The 15595-nt window shown below is 37.6% G+C and overlaps 1 protein-coding gene across 3 annotated transcripts in view; it reads right to left on the bottom strand.

The window, feature by feature from the left end:
• The window catches only part of LOC130267280 (protocadherin gamma-A4-like), a 357909-nt gene that overhangs the window by 331749 nt on the left and 10565 nt on the right, over nucleotides 1–15595 (bottom strand). The window contains exon 1 of one of the 3 annotated variants that reach the window (XM_056516771.1): nucleotides 10995–13526. The exons of 1 other annotated variant lie outside the window; for it this stretch is intronic. In XM_056516771.1, the coding sequence (XP_056372746.1) occupies nucleotides 10995–13412 (2418 nt within the window). In that variant the 5' untranslated portion in view covers nucleotides 13413–13526. Of the gene's footprint in view, nucleotides 1–1869; nucleotides 4457–10994; nucleotides 13527–15595 lie in introns of those variants that run through there. One more of the 3 variants, XM_056516766.1, reaches the window with a different exon arrangement.

Genomic DNA, 15595 nt, shown 5'->3' with positions numbered 1-15595 from the left:
TCTCTCCCCCTGCCTTTCCTGGGGGCTTCTGCGGGGTCAGAAAAACCGGGGATGGGGAGGCAATGGGGCAGAGGTGCCAGCAGTCTCTGGACCCCAGGACAGGCAGGGGCAGAGAATCGGGCAGCGACGGCAGGTCTCTAAACCTGCAAAAGCCGCTGCAGTTCATTGATTTAACCTGATAACGACCATGGACGTCTATTTTCATCCAATGGACGTTACCAGTGCATGACGCGGGCTCGAGCCCCCGTCATAACGGCCGGCCCCCAGCTGATTCTTGTAGCTGGGGACCGGCGTTAATAGCTGACATGCGGTGATCGCCGCGACCGGCTATTAACCCTTTAGATCGCCGCTGTCAAAGTTGACAGCGGCGTCTAAAGGTACCTGTATCCCGTCCCTGGTGGTCCAGGGGGGTGGATCGCCCCCCCGCAGCGCGATCGCTGGGGGGGGGGGGGTGATCCACTACTGAGGTAGCCTGAGGGCTTACCTCTCCTGCTGCGGTGGCTCCGGGGCTCTGAAGGATACAGCCTGGCAGGGCCAGGCTTTATCAATCGAGCGCAGAGCACACAGATCATTGTGGTTTTATGAAAACACAATGATCTGTATGAGGAATCTAATGATTCCTCCTAAAAGTCCCCTAAGGGGACTAAAAGTGTAAAAAAGAAAAAGTTTTAAAAAAGTTTAAAAACACACATTAACCCCTTCCTTATTAAAAATTTTAATCACCCCCCTTTTCCCAAATTCCATATTAAAAATATGTAACCATAATAAAAATACACATATGTGGTATCGACGCATGCATAAATGTCCGAACTATAAAAATATATCATTAATCAAACCGCACGGTCAATGGCGTACACGCAAAAAAATTCCAAAGTCCAAAATAGTGTATTTTTGGTCACTTTTCATGCCATAAAAAAAAGGAATAAAAAGCGATCAAGAAGTCCGATCAAAATAAAAATGGTACCGATTAAAACTTCAGATCACGCCGCAAAAAATTTGCCCTCAAACCACCCTGTTTGCGGAAAAATATAAAAGTTATAGGGGTCAGAAAGGACAATTTTAAATGTATAAATTATCGTGCATGTAGTTATGATTTTTTTCAGAAGTACGACGAAATCAAACCTATATAAGTAGGGTATCATTTAATCATATGGACCTACAGAATAAAAATAAAGTGTCATTTTTACCGAAAAATGTACAGCGTAGAAACAGAAGCCCCCAAAATTTACAAAATTGTGTTTTTTCTTCAATTTTTTCACACAATGATTTTTTTTCCGTTTCGCCGTACATTTTGGTGTAAAATGACTGATGTCATTACAAAGTAGAATTGGTGGTGCAAAAAATAAGCCCTCATATGGATTTTTAGGTGCAAAATTGAAAGGGTTATGATTTTTTTAAGGAAAGGAGAAAAAAACGAAAGTGTAAAAACAGAAAAATGCTTGGTCCTTAAGGGGTTAAAGCGCCCACTTTAAATCATTGAACTGCAGCGGCTTATCGGTGTATAACACGCAGATAGACATTAGGCTAAACATTTTAGCCTAAAAATGCGTGTTATACGCCGATAAATACGGTATATGTAAAAAAAAAATATTTTTATCTAGTATATAATTCCCATTTCCATATGTTCTTCTTCTGCTAAACCTTTAGAACTTTTTTTCTCTATATATAAATAAATGTAGCATGTTATATCTAGTAATATTCATCTAGTGCTTTTTTGCGGCAGTCCGATCATACCTGAAGTCTTTTTTAGTAAACTAGAAAGCAGTACATTATTTATGAAACATAGGTATGAGCACAACCCAGTAAAATAAAATATTAGTATTTAAAAGAACCTCATAAATTACAAGGTTTCAAGGTCTAAAATCTCACCTGGTCAGTGGTTGGATAAACGCCTTTGAAATTTTCAGCAACAGGTCCTGGATTATCGGCATCAATTAGGTTTTCCACAGGAACATTTCCATTGGGTGCCATGTAAGTAAAGTCGCCCTCTGCAGAATCTAATGCCACACAGACATTGTATGAATAGGGGAAAGGTAGTGATCCATTACTGTACATGGAGAATGTCCTGGGATCAATTGGAGGATACAGATTTGTTGCGAGTGAAGAGAAGGCTGGTAGGGATTTTGGTTGCTTACATTTTGATATAATGAACACCATCACAGTTATTATAAAAAGCAAGGAAATAAGACCAAGTGCAACCACTAAGTATAACTGTAGGTTGTTCTGAGTTTCTTCTTCTTTGAGTGGATTGTTGAGTTTAGGTCCAACCTGTTGAAAGTCATCTGCAATAATAAGACTAATGGTGGTTGTAGAAGAGAGAGCAGGATTTCCATTATCCTTCACCATCACCACAACCTTGTAATTCAATGTGTCCTTTTCCTGAAAGTTGAGTGATGTTCTGATCTCTCCTGTGTTCTCACTTATAACAAAATGATTTGGGTCTGAGACTTGTATAAAGTGGTAAGAGAGCCAAGCATTATGTCCTGAGTCTATATCCACTGCCACCACCTTTGTTATTAAAGAGCCAGGCTCAGAGGCAGAAGGCACCATCTCAAAAACAGCCAGCCCACCGGTCTCTGGAGATGGGTACAAGATTTTTGGAGCATTATCATTCTGATCAACTATGTGGATCAATAATGTAGCATTTGTGCTAAGAGAAGGCGATCCATTGTCTGAAGCTGTGACTTTTATAATAAACTCCTTGTTCTGTTCATAGTCAAATGATCTCTGAGCATAGAAAACTCCAGTTTCAATATTGATAGAGAGATAAGATGACATTGATAGATTTTCTGTAATGGTGCTGGAAATCGAGTAAATTATTTTAGCATTGTCTCCAATATCAGGATCTGAGGCTTGTATTCTGAATATTGAAGCTCCTGGTAAATTGTTCTCTGGCACATAAGCCACATAAGTAGACTTGGAAAATATTGGCGGGTTGTCATTGACATCAGAAATGTCCAACCTAAGACTCTGAGTTCTGGAAAGAGGAGGATATCCTCTATCTGTAGCGATAATGGTAATATTATAAGAAGATGTTTTTTCTCTATCTATAGCAGTTTTTAAAACAAGTCTATAGTAGGTGTCTGAAGAAAACAAATCAAAGGGAACATGTTCAAGAATTTGACAGCCAACATCTGCATTATCTCCAGAATCTTGATCATGAACTTCAATCAGAGCTATTATTGTCCCAGGTGCAGAATCCTCAGATAAATGGTAATTTAATGAAGTAATAGTTATCTCAGGAGCATTGTCATTGACATCTATCACTTCTACCAGTACCTTACAATGAGCTACAAGCCCTCCTCCATCCTTTGCTTGCACAGACAATTCATAATTCTTTGTAACTTCAAAATCCATATTTTTATTGATCTTGATTTCTCCAGTATTTGGGTTGATACTAAATATTCCTGTGTGATGGATATTTCCAGATGTTTTACTAAAAAAATATGTGATCTGGGCATTGACCCCTTCATCACTGTCTGTAGCATTTACCATGATCACTGTAGAATTGACTGGGATGTTTTCCTTTACAGCGAGTTTATACATATCTTGACTAAACATAGGAAGATTATCATTGGCATCTATAACAATTATCTTGTATAATGTTGTGCCAGACTTTATAGGATTTCCTCCATCCAATGCAGTTAGTATTAATTCATGAGTGCTTTGTGTCTCACGATCTAAGGGTTTCTCTAGAACAAGCTCTGGATATTTACTCTCATCTGTTCTGATATTTTCACTGAGTGTAAAATACTGGTTCTCAATGAGCTTGTATTCCTGCACTGTATTACTACCAATATCTGGATCTTCTGCACTTTGCAAAGCAAATCTTGCTCCAGGTGATGTAAATTCAATTATTTCCAAAGCAAATTTATCATGATAGAACTGTGGGGTATTGTCATTTATGTCTTGAATGTCAACTTTGATCTTAAAATTACTGAAAGGATTTTCAGCCACAGCATCAAAGGTTAAGAAACAAGAAGCTTCTTCCCCACACAATGTCTCTCTGTCTATCCTTTCTTTAACATACAGATTCCCATTATCTAGATTTACATAGAAATATCTCTCTGAAGCTCTGGATACAATCCTCAGATTTCTAGATGAGAGCTGCTTAATATCTAATCCAAGGTCATCTGCAATATTGGCTATAACAGAGTCTTTCCTCATTTCTTCCACAATAGAATAGTGGATCTGACCAGAGACTGAATAACAAAGATATAGAGAATAAATTAAAAATATTACTTGCCATCTGAGTCCCTTGCATTCCTGTAAAGGAGGTTCCATCCTGTTCATCTTTTGAGGTTATTTCTCTTAGAATATTCAGCATATTCAGCATCCAATGTTAAACAGAAAAATATTCCATAATTCTTTTGTTAAATTGAATCCTTAGCTCTGTGTCCGGAGAATCCAGAAAATGGCTTTAGCTTCTTTCTGCAGATCAGCAATGGATGGGGCAGAGGAAAATACCAGTGGATTTCTGCATTTTCTACTTACTGGTTAAACAGCGGCGCTCAGAGGTGAAAATACAGTATTGCAATGTTCTTCAATTAGTTTGTAAAGTATGAGTTTGAAATACTTTTAATTTATAGCTATTGGTGTTTCAAAACATAATTACTTTTACAGTCTTATGTATTTCATCACTGAATTGATGTTTTATTATGTTAAGTTTTTATAAAGGAGAATATCAAAGTTCTTTAAAACACTAACCAAAAAAATAAATACTGTAAAGATGGCAAATAGACTTAGTAATATAGAGTGGATAAAAAAAAGAGAGATGTTTATCAAGTTGAAACAAGGGGTAAGGGGTGAATAAAGGTACAGTGGTAGGGGTCAAATTTAAGACTGTGTTTTCCACTATTGAGCCATTGGATGGTAAAGAAAATACCCATAAGGCATTAAACAATCTATCTTTAAAGGAACAAGTAATTTCTCCTAATCTCAAATAACTAATCTTGATGAATAGTCATTAAATAATTTTATACATGTACATTTTCTTAAATTTTCTTTTCTGAGAAATAATCTAGGCTATGTTAAAGGTATCATCATGCAGTGGTGATACCTGGGTAGTCTATTCTACAGTTCTGTCTGGGGAGTAACTTTACCTTTTCTCTAGGTGAAGGTAGTGCCCCTTGCTTTTGATGGTAGTTTTACATTTAACAGTTTTTCACCATATTTTTTGTACCTGGATATATTAATCATTTTGTATGGATGTATACCCTGACATATTAATCATGTCCCTGCCCCCCCCCCCCTAGTCATCTCTTCTCAAAATTAAACATGTTTTCCCCTTGCTTTCTTTTTTACTAATATTTTTCATGCCTCTTGGTCAGTTAGTTTTTCTTCAGGAGGAACAGTATAATTGACTTGCAAAGGTAAAGGTTCTCTTATTATAATCCCTAGTTATGTTTTTAGGCTCTTAAGAGTCAGTCATTGAATTACCTGGATATTACCTCAATAAGAGGAAAGTCTTTTCCTTCTAGGAGAATATTACTTTACATATCTATCCTTTTTTCTTTTTAAATGTTAGGGAACAATACCAATACCAATGTCCAAATATTCTTAAATATAGTCCTCTTTAGTTAGCTTAATCTCAATATCATATTCAATAACATAATGCAGCATGATGTTTGTTCCTATGGAATCTATCTATGACCAAAACTCGAAGGAAGGAGCTTTGTAAATGATACATTTGGCTCTAAATACACGGTGGATAAAACTAATGAAATTGGTGTATCAGTGAAGGACTGGTAACAGGAGAAGAGCTCTATGGTGATCCCCTGTCTGTTGATAAATTTGTGTTGCCAAGCAGGTTGCTCTTTACTGTGACAAATTCTAAATATTGATAGATAATTTTCCACTGCCAACAATGGGGGACATTTATAAAAGCATTTAGTAGGTAATTTTTTTGCTTAAAATTGTCACAAAAAAGTTGCATATGCAACTACTCAACTTTTTGTGCGACTTTTTGATTGTGCATAGCACTAAGCAAAAAATAAATAGAGAATTTGCTTACCAAAGTAAAAAGTGATTTTTGACTTGCAGTGGTCAGAGATTTATCAAGTGCCAAAGTCGCAAAAAGGTGGCATCGTATGAAAACCTACTAAATTTACTACAGCTCAGACATAGACATAGGCTAAAACCAGTTGATAAATAAGTTGCACATACGCAAAAAAATTGTAAGAAAAAAATAACAAAAAAAAGGAGTACATAAGCAAACATTGATAAATGTCCCCCCATATAAGTACTATGCCCAAAAAGGAAGCATAGAAGAAGGGACAGATGGAACAGAAAAATACAGTATGATAAGCTTTTGGACAGGCACATTTTAGAACCCTAAATGTCATGTGTCGTGTAAGAGGGATTCAAATTATAATGGGGGAGATTTATCAAAACCTGTGCAGAGGAAAAGTTGCCCAGTTGCCCATAGCAACCAATCAAATCACTTCTTTCATTTTTAACAAGGCCTCTGCAAAATGAAAGAAACAATCTGATTGGTTGCTATGGGCAACTGGGCAACTTTTCCTCCGGACAGATTTTGATAAATCTCCCCCAATATGTTTATGACAGAAATAAAATTTTACTATGCAACATGTTCTTGGAATTTGCTATTTACTTTGCTCCCATTTGGACTACACACCTATGGATGTTGGGAGTTATACTCCATTTTTTTAATATTATTTATATTATTATCCAATTAGAAATTCAGTATATTTTATCTTTTTGAGTGACTATGGTTTCTTATATGTGTGTATGTGTGTATATATATATATATATATATATGTATATATATATATATACATACATATATATATATATATACATACACACATATATATATATATATATATATATATATATATATATACCAATTAATAGCGCAAAGGGAACCTTTTAAATTATTTTTTTGTATTAACATAACACTCGTGGTAATGATTAAAATCCGTGATAGCCACCATACACTACTTATATTGCCGCATCCATTTGTATCTATAGAGATGTATCATACGTTGTAGTCCATGTATTGCTCTAGGCCAAAGTGTTCATCAGTGCATTTAAAGTGCATATGCGAATGTGCGTTTTCTTGTGCATACTTTGTCATCAGAGGTTGTGCTTGTATACTTGTAACATCTATCTTCTGTATGTGCCTCCTTAACACCTTGATTGTCCAAGTATATTGACAGTATGCTTATTTTGTGTATATATTTGCAAACAGAGGTATTTGATGTGCATTTGTATTTTCAGTAGAGGTGTTTCATATGTGTGCCTCCTTAGCAGCTTAAATGTCCATCTGTTCGTGGCAACATGTGATAGAGTCTTATTTAGATATATCACAGTCTATAAGATATTGCACATTGTATATATTGCACATTTGGAGTATTTCCATTCATTGAATTATTGCACATATTCCATATTGCACATTACACTCATTGCACTTATCTCTTATTCCGGCTTTTCAAGTAGTTGGTGCGTATCGTTTCTTTCGGATGGGAGCCTCTTTTTCTTTCTTTCTTGATAATTGCCGGTCTGACGCGTTTTCTCTTGCGATTCTTCCGGGACTTCTTTTCGGCTTCTTTCACTCCTCCTGTATCCTTTTTAGATGCGGCACTGATGACGGCCGTACTTCAAATGACTTCCCGCCGTGTTTTTATATCTATAACTACTCCAATTCCATTATCACGTTTTCCTCAGGTCCAATCATGATCCCTTACGTCAGGGCTTTTCCCTCATTATCTTTTACGACCTGATTAGATCACCTGGGTGTTTTCGGGTGGGGAGTATACACTATGCACTCAGGTATGCTTTCCAGCCCTCGTTCTGAGCTCCGGTCTCCATCAAGCAGGTAAGTGGCTTGCGTTCCATTCATTTTAACCCTTTATCGCCTGCAGTTTTCGTCTTTTCTTATTAGTTCTTTTGTATCAGTATATACATTGAAAATTTCTGTTTTATAACACAGTTCTTGATAGGGCCCTTGGTTTTTTCATTTCTTCTTATTTTATTGTTGTTTTTTGTTAACCTTTCTTAGGGTAGTTTGTTTTTGGTTATAATAGTTAGTATTTATCTTTTTGCAGTGGATCACCGGCTGATCTTATAATGATATTTTATTATTTGATAAAGCAGGCATATGATACAAAATCATTTAATCCTCCCGGTTTGACAGTCTCCAGTGTATATGTCCAGAAAGCCTCTCTCTGTAATAAGCTCCTGTCCCAATCTCCTCCTCTTGGTGAGGGAGGTATCACTTCTATCACTTGCACTTTTAAACTTTTAACATCACTTTCATGTTTGAGGGCAAAGTGATTTGCAACTGGAGTGTCCCTCATATGGATTATATCTCCCACATGCTCCTGTAGCCGTTTCTTGAGGGCTCTAAATGTTTTTCCTACATAATTTGCTGGACACGAGCATGTTAGGAGATATACAACGCCTTTCGTTTCACAATTCGCGAATTGTTGCATTTTGTACTGTTTGCCTGTTACACTGCTCTTGAACTCACTGCTTTTGTGTACATATTGGCACATTGTGCATTTACTGCATGGAAAGGTCCCTTTTGGTTTTTCTGTGAGCCATCCTTTTTTCCGTTCAGGTTCGAAGTTGCTCCTTATCAATTTATCCTTTAAGTTTTGTCCACGTTTATATGTTATTTGTGGGGTTCGAGGGATTATACTTTCCAGGGCATTATCCATCCTTAATATTCCCCAGTGTTTATTTAGGATCTCCCGTACTTCTATCGCTTTTTCATCAAAAACTCCAATTATTCTTGTTGCATCGTTGGAATCCTGCTTCACTTTTGGAGTCAATAGGTGGGATCTATTAGATGTTAATGCTCTATGGTACGCTTTTTTCAGAACTTTGTTCGGGTATCCCCTACTCCTTAGTCTTACCCGTAGCTCCCTCGCTTTGATTTCAAAGTCTTCTAGTGAAGAACAGTTCCTACGTATCCGAAGGTATTGTCCCGTTGGTATTCCCTGCTTCAGTGGGCGTGGATAGCAGCTGTCCCACTGAAGCAGGGAATTTGTGGCTGTCTCTTTTCTATACACTGTAGTTTGTATGTGATTGTCGGGTGTGATCCATATTTTTAGATCTAAGAATGCAATATGATCCTCACTTATACAACTTGTGAATTTTAGCCCCAAGTTATTTCTGTTTAATATTTCCACGAACCTTAAAAACTTCTCCTTTGTGGACGACCAGATTATGAGAATATCGTCTATGAACCTTAGCCATAAACTTATATGGCTGGTCCATGACGCCATCTCCTCACTGAATACCTGTTGGTCCTCCCACCAGCCGAGGTACAGGTTTGCGAAACTGGGGGCGCAGGGGCTCCCCATCGCTGTACCTCGGCTTTGATGGAAGGACTCCCCCTCAAATTGAAAATAATTCCTAGTGAGGACAAATCTCAATAATTTTACTACCAGTGTATTATGTGGTGTATATTGGGTGCCTCTGGTACCTAGGAAGTATTGTACTGCCTCCAACCCCTTCTCATGGGGGATGGAGGAGTACAACACCTCTACATCAAGGGATGCTAATATTGATCCCTCCTCCAGTCTTAGATCTTCCAATTTTTGTAGTACATCTGTCGTATCGCGAGTAAATGATGGTAGGGCATATACGAAAGGGCGCAGTATGCAATCCACATACTGACTCACCCCTTCTGTTAGATTGCCGATACCCGACACAATGGGCCTCCCCCTTAAAGGGGGGTGGTCCTTGTGTATTTTTGGTACTGAGTAAAAGCATGCCATTCTGGGGTTTTTTGGCTTCATATACTCATATTCTGTATTACTTAGTAAGTTACACCTTCTACCTTCATCCAGGATGGCCACTAATTCTTCTGCAAACTCCCTTGTTGGGTCCTTTCTCAATTTACTGTAACACTCCCTGTCTGACAGGATGTCCAAGCACATCCTTTTGTATTCCTCCCTGGTCATCAATACTATGTTTCCTCCTTTGTCAGAGGGTTTTATGACCAGGGAGGAATCTTTTGGTTAATGCAGTCATAGCCTGTCTCTCTCCTCTCGTGAGGTTCTGTTCCCTCATTCTTTCTTGGTCTAACCTTTTTATGTCATTAGTTACCATTTCCACGTATGTATCTATATTAGAGTAGTCACCAATTGGAGGTGTTTTTTTTTTACTTTTTTTTACTTAATTAACTAAGTATATACATATATACCCCATTTTATAGTAACCCCAGGCCACTGTATTCACAGTATATGTGTGTGTGTATATATATATATATATATATATATATATATATATATACATACCCCATTTTATAGTAACCTCAGGCCACTGTATTCAAAGAGGCAAATGCAGTATAAACCCATTGAAAAGTTTTAATATTTTATGCAAATTAGATTTATGCAAAATGTTTCGACTTGTTTTTATGCCAATACATAGCATAAACATAATGATAAATTCCCCCATGTACTTTTCAAAATAAAGATATAAAAATGGTACACTAACCAAATTTTCAAGTGAAAGTCTAAGGAGTGGGATTGGAAAAACTGGCTTTGAGTAAATCATATTTCTACTCAGTGCTGGATTTCTAGTTTGGAATTCTCTGTACTGTTCTACAATGTCCTACATGCTGCTGCTGCTTCTGAGTATCTACCATAGAGACATAGTATAGATGACCTATTTCAATCTGGTGATATGAGTGATTTCAACTATATTTTTCCTACCCTCTATCAACAAAAAAAAAACATACATTTTATGATTAGCCAGAATTACAGTCTAAGCTACAGTATTGGATCTGAGATCGATTAATTGAATATAATAACTGATATTATATCTGTAACCACAGACATACCTATAAATAAAGAATATAATTATATTGTTAAAATACACATACAAAACATTCTCTAGTAACACCACTGTCTTCAACGTCAGCTCCAACAAGATTGCCTCTGTTGGTCTTTTGGTCTCTTGAGTAAAATTGCATATTTTATGGAAGTTCATACAGATGGTAGAAAGTTTTAAAATCTCACCTGGTCAGTGTTTGGAGAAGCTTCTCTGAGACTTGAAGATCCTTGGTCTGCATTATCGGCATCAATTAGGTTTTCCACAGGAACATTTCCATTTGGATTCATGTAAGTAAAGTCGCCCTCAGCAGAATCTAATGCCACACAGACATTGTATGAATATGGGAAAGGGAGTGATCCATCACTATACATGGAAAAAGTCCTGGGATCAATTGGAGGATACAGATTTGTAGCAAGAGAAGAGAAGGCTGGTAAGGATTTTGGTTGCTTACATTTTGATATAATGACCACCAACACAGTTATTATAAAAAGCAAGGAAATAAGACCAAGTGCAACCACTAAATATAACTGTAAGTGGTTCTGAGTTTCTTCCTCTTTAAGATGATTGTGGAGTTTAGGTCCAACCTGTTGAAAGTCATCAGCAATAATAAGACTTATTGTGGTTGAAGCAGAAAGAGGGGGATTTCCATTGTCTTTTACCATGACCACAACCTTGTAATTCAATATGTCCTTTTCCTGAAAATTGCGTGAAGTTCTGATTTCTCCTGTGTGCTCACTTATCACAAAAGGATTATGGTCTGATACCTGTATAAAGTAGTAAGAGAGCCAAGCATTATGTCCTGAGTCTGCATCCACCGCCACCACCTTTGTTATTAAAGAACCAGGCTCAGAAGTAAAAGGCACCATCTCAAACACAGCCGACCCACCAATCTCTTCTAATGGGTACAAGATTTTTGGTGCATTATCATTCTGATCAACTATGTGGATCAATAATGAAGTGTTACTGCTCAGAGAAGGGGATCCACAGTCTGAAGCTATGATTTCTATTGTAAACTCCTTCTTCTGCTCATAGTCAAATGTTCTTTGTGCATAAAAAACTCCAGTCTCGATATTGATGGAGAGATAAGATGACATTGATAGATTTTCTGTAATTGTGCCAGAAATTGAGTAAACTATTTTAGCATTGTCTCCAGTATCAGGATCTGAGGCTTGTATACTGAATATTGAAGCTCCTGGTAAATTGTTTTCTAGCACATAAGTCACATAGGTAGACTTGGCAAATATTGGCGGGTTGTCATTGACATCCAAAATGTCCAACCTAAGACTCTGGGTGGTGGAAAGAGGGGGAGATCCACTATCTGTAGCTATAATAATGATATTATAAGAAGATGTTTTCTCTCTATCTATAGTAGTTTTTAAAACAAGTCTATAGTAATTGTCTGAAGGTAATAAACTAAAGGGCACACTTTCTAGAATTTGACAGTCAACATGTCCATTATCCCCAGAATCTTGATCATGAACTTCAATCAGAGCTATCATTGTCCCAGGTGCAGAATCCTCAGGAATAGGAGTAGATAAGGAAGTAATAGTTATCTCAGGAGCATTGTCATTGACATCTACCACTTCTACCAGTACCTTAGAGTGTGTTACAAGGCCTCCTCCATCCTTTGCTTCTATAGACAATTCATAATTCTGTGTTATTTCAAAATCCAAATTTCCATTGATCCTGATTTCTCCAGTATTTGGGATAATAGTAAATATTCCTGGGTGATGGATATATTTAGAGGTAAAAGAATATGTGATCTGTGCATTGACACCTTCATCACTGTCTGTAGCATTTACAATGATTATTGTAGAATTAATTGGGATGTTTTCCTTTAAGACAACTTTGTACATATCTTGAGTAAATATTGGGGCATTATCATTGCCATCTAAAACAATTATCTTCAATAATGTTGTACCAGACTTAATAGGATTTCCTCCATCCAATGCTGTTAGTATTAATTCATGAATATCTTGTGTCTCTCGATCTAAAGGTTTCTCTAAAACAAGCTCTGGAAATTTACTCCCATCTGTTCTGATATTTTCATTAAGTGTAAAATACTGGTTCTCACTAAGCTTGTATGTCTGCACTGTATAACTACCAATATCTGGATCTTCTGCATTTCGCAAGGAAAATTTAGTTCCTATCATTGTTAATTCAATTACCTCTAAAATAGTTTTATCATGTAAAAATTGTGGAGAATTGTCATTGATATCCAGAATTTCAACTTTAATTTTAAATTTATTAAAAGGACTTTCAATCACAACATCAAAACTCAGATAACATGACGTTGATCTCCCACACAATACCTCTCTGTCTATTCTGTCCTTAACATATAGATTTCCATTATTCTTATTTACATAGAAATATCTCTCTGAAGCTCTGGATACAATCCTCAGTTTTCTATATGAGAGCTGCTTAACATCTAATCCAAGGTCATCTGCAATATTTGCTATAACAGAGTCTTTCCTCATTTCTTCTACAATAGAATAATGAATCTGACCAGAGACTGAATGACACAGCCAAAAAAATAAGATAGAAAGGGTTACTTGCCATCTGAGTCCTTTGTATCCCTGTACAGAAGGTTCCATTGTGTCCATCTTTAGTGATTATTTTCTTTAGAATATCCAGTAAGGTTTTATTTATCCAATGTAAATGTTCAACAGAAAAATGTTCATGATATCTGCATTTTTCTGTTCAGGAGAATCTAAAAAATGGCTGTGACTCTTTCTGTAGATGAGCAATGTTTTGTGGCAGAGAACGCTGCCTATGGATTTCCAGTTCTGCATGTTTCTCCTTACTGGTTAAACAGCGGCGCTCAGAGGCAAAAATAAAGAATTACAATTGTCTTAAATTATTTTATTATAGTATTTATTATCCATAATTCTTTATTTGTACTACCATTTAAATCCAAACACTCTTTTTTGCTTTAGGTATATCCAGTAAACTTATATCATTATACTTTGCTTTTTAGGTAATTTTTTAAGAAAGAAACCCAAGAAAATTTAGTCATTTACTCAAAATATAGCAATATGAAAATGTTATTTACACAAATATAAAATACAAAAGATTTCCACAAAAGTGGGGGGAAGAAAGAAAAAATAGTATTGCACTAAACCCTGGTATAATACCTAAAGCCTTAAATTGGTGTTGTTACCCAGCCAAATGTGCAAAACACATGCTATAAAGTTATACCAATGTACATATAGCCAACAAGCCTGCTATCATAAAATACAGGTAAACATGGGGGTATACACTTACATACTTATATGGTCACGTGCAGCGGGTACCAGGGAGCACTGCATACCCAGCAGTCCATTCCTAATAGTCTTTGAGAGAGAAAGTGCAATTTTGTGTTTAGTACACAGCGACTATGTGCTGCAGCACTGTTGGTGTTGTGCACAAATGCTTATTTAAGAGTACTGTAGCACATTTTCTACCCTCATAAGTGCATACCACATACCCACATCTAACTGGTGTACTATTTTGCACCTGTTAAACTCTCAAGGGCCTATATACTGTGAAAGGCCTTGCAAAAGTACTCACCGGCTACTGTTGTACTCAAATACTTTTTTAAGCGTACCGTAGTGCATTTTTCTGCTCTCATAAGTGTATACCACATACCCACATCTAAGTGGTGTACTATTTTGTACCTGTTAAACTCTCAAGGGCCTAGATACTGTGAAAGTCCAGGAAAAAGTAATCACCGGCTGTTGTTTTACTCAAATACTGTATTAAGCACACTGTAGCACATTTTTCTGCCCTCATAAGTGCATACCACATACCTACATCTAAGTGGTGTACTATTTTGTACCTGTTAAACTCTCAAGGGCCTAGATACTGTAAAAGGCCAGGCAAAAGTACACACTGGTTGCTGTTCTAGACAAGTACTGTTTTAAGCATAGTGAAGCGTATTGTACTCCCCTCATATACGCAGCAAGAATGTCAGGCAGAGAAGTGCCAGGACATGCACAGAGGAGTGGCAGAGGCCTAAATTCATCAGGCGCGGCAGAGGTCGCAGAAGAGGCCTAAATTCATCAGGCGCAGGCAGAGGTCGCAGCAGAGTATGGGCGTGTGGCAGCAGGAGTTGCAACAAGCGGTCTGAGCTCCCGGTGTCAGCTAGCAGTGGTGTCTCGACCAGCAACCCAGCAGCCGTGATTGATTGGTTCACTCGGTCATCCACTTCCTCCCAAGTGACATCCGACACCCCCAGTCAACAGTTGGTGGGTTCCCCAGACTCAACCCTCAGTTGGCAAGGCCCCCATGCTGCTGCCACCTCCAGGCTCTGTCTTTCTGCTGCCATATGGTCTCCTCATGCTGATGCTGCCACCTCCAGGCTCTCTCATTGTGCTGCTATATGGTCTCCTCATGCTGATGCTGCCACCTCCAGGCTCTCTCGTTGTGCTGCTCTATGGTTTCCTCATGCTGATGCTGCCACCTCCAGGCTCTCTCATTGTGCGGCCTTGGATACTGCAAAACATGATTAAGGTGCCGGTCCCCAGTTGCATACATTCCTCTGCATTAGACCACAAGGATATGCATTAGCTAAAACTTAACTTTTCTTAGGATAAAATATATGGACCCAACATTTTTTTTAAATCTAACAAAAGGAAAGGTGCGCAGAAAAACACCATGTGCCACCTACATCACCAAGTATTGATGCGATGCATTGGTCCATTGTAACAGGTGGGGGTAAAAACTTCCCCTGTAAGGCTCTACTCTCGCACTATTAAGTCCCTTCTTGGCAGGTGTGACTTGTCCTAAAAAGGGCAACCATAAAAAC

This window comes from Hyla sarda, chromosome 4 (assembly GCF_029499605.1).
Source record: "Hyla sarda isolate aHylSar1 chromosome 4, aHylSar1.hap1, whole genome shotgun sequence".
Lineage (NCBI taxonomy): Eukaryota > Metazoa > Chordata > Amphibia > Anura > Hylidae > Hyla > Hyla sarda.
The sequence above is the reverse complement of the archived record's forward strand: the minus strand, read 5'-3'. Positions and strand labels throughout refer to the sequence as shown.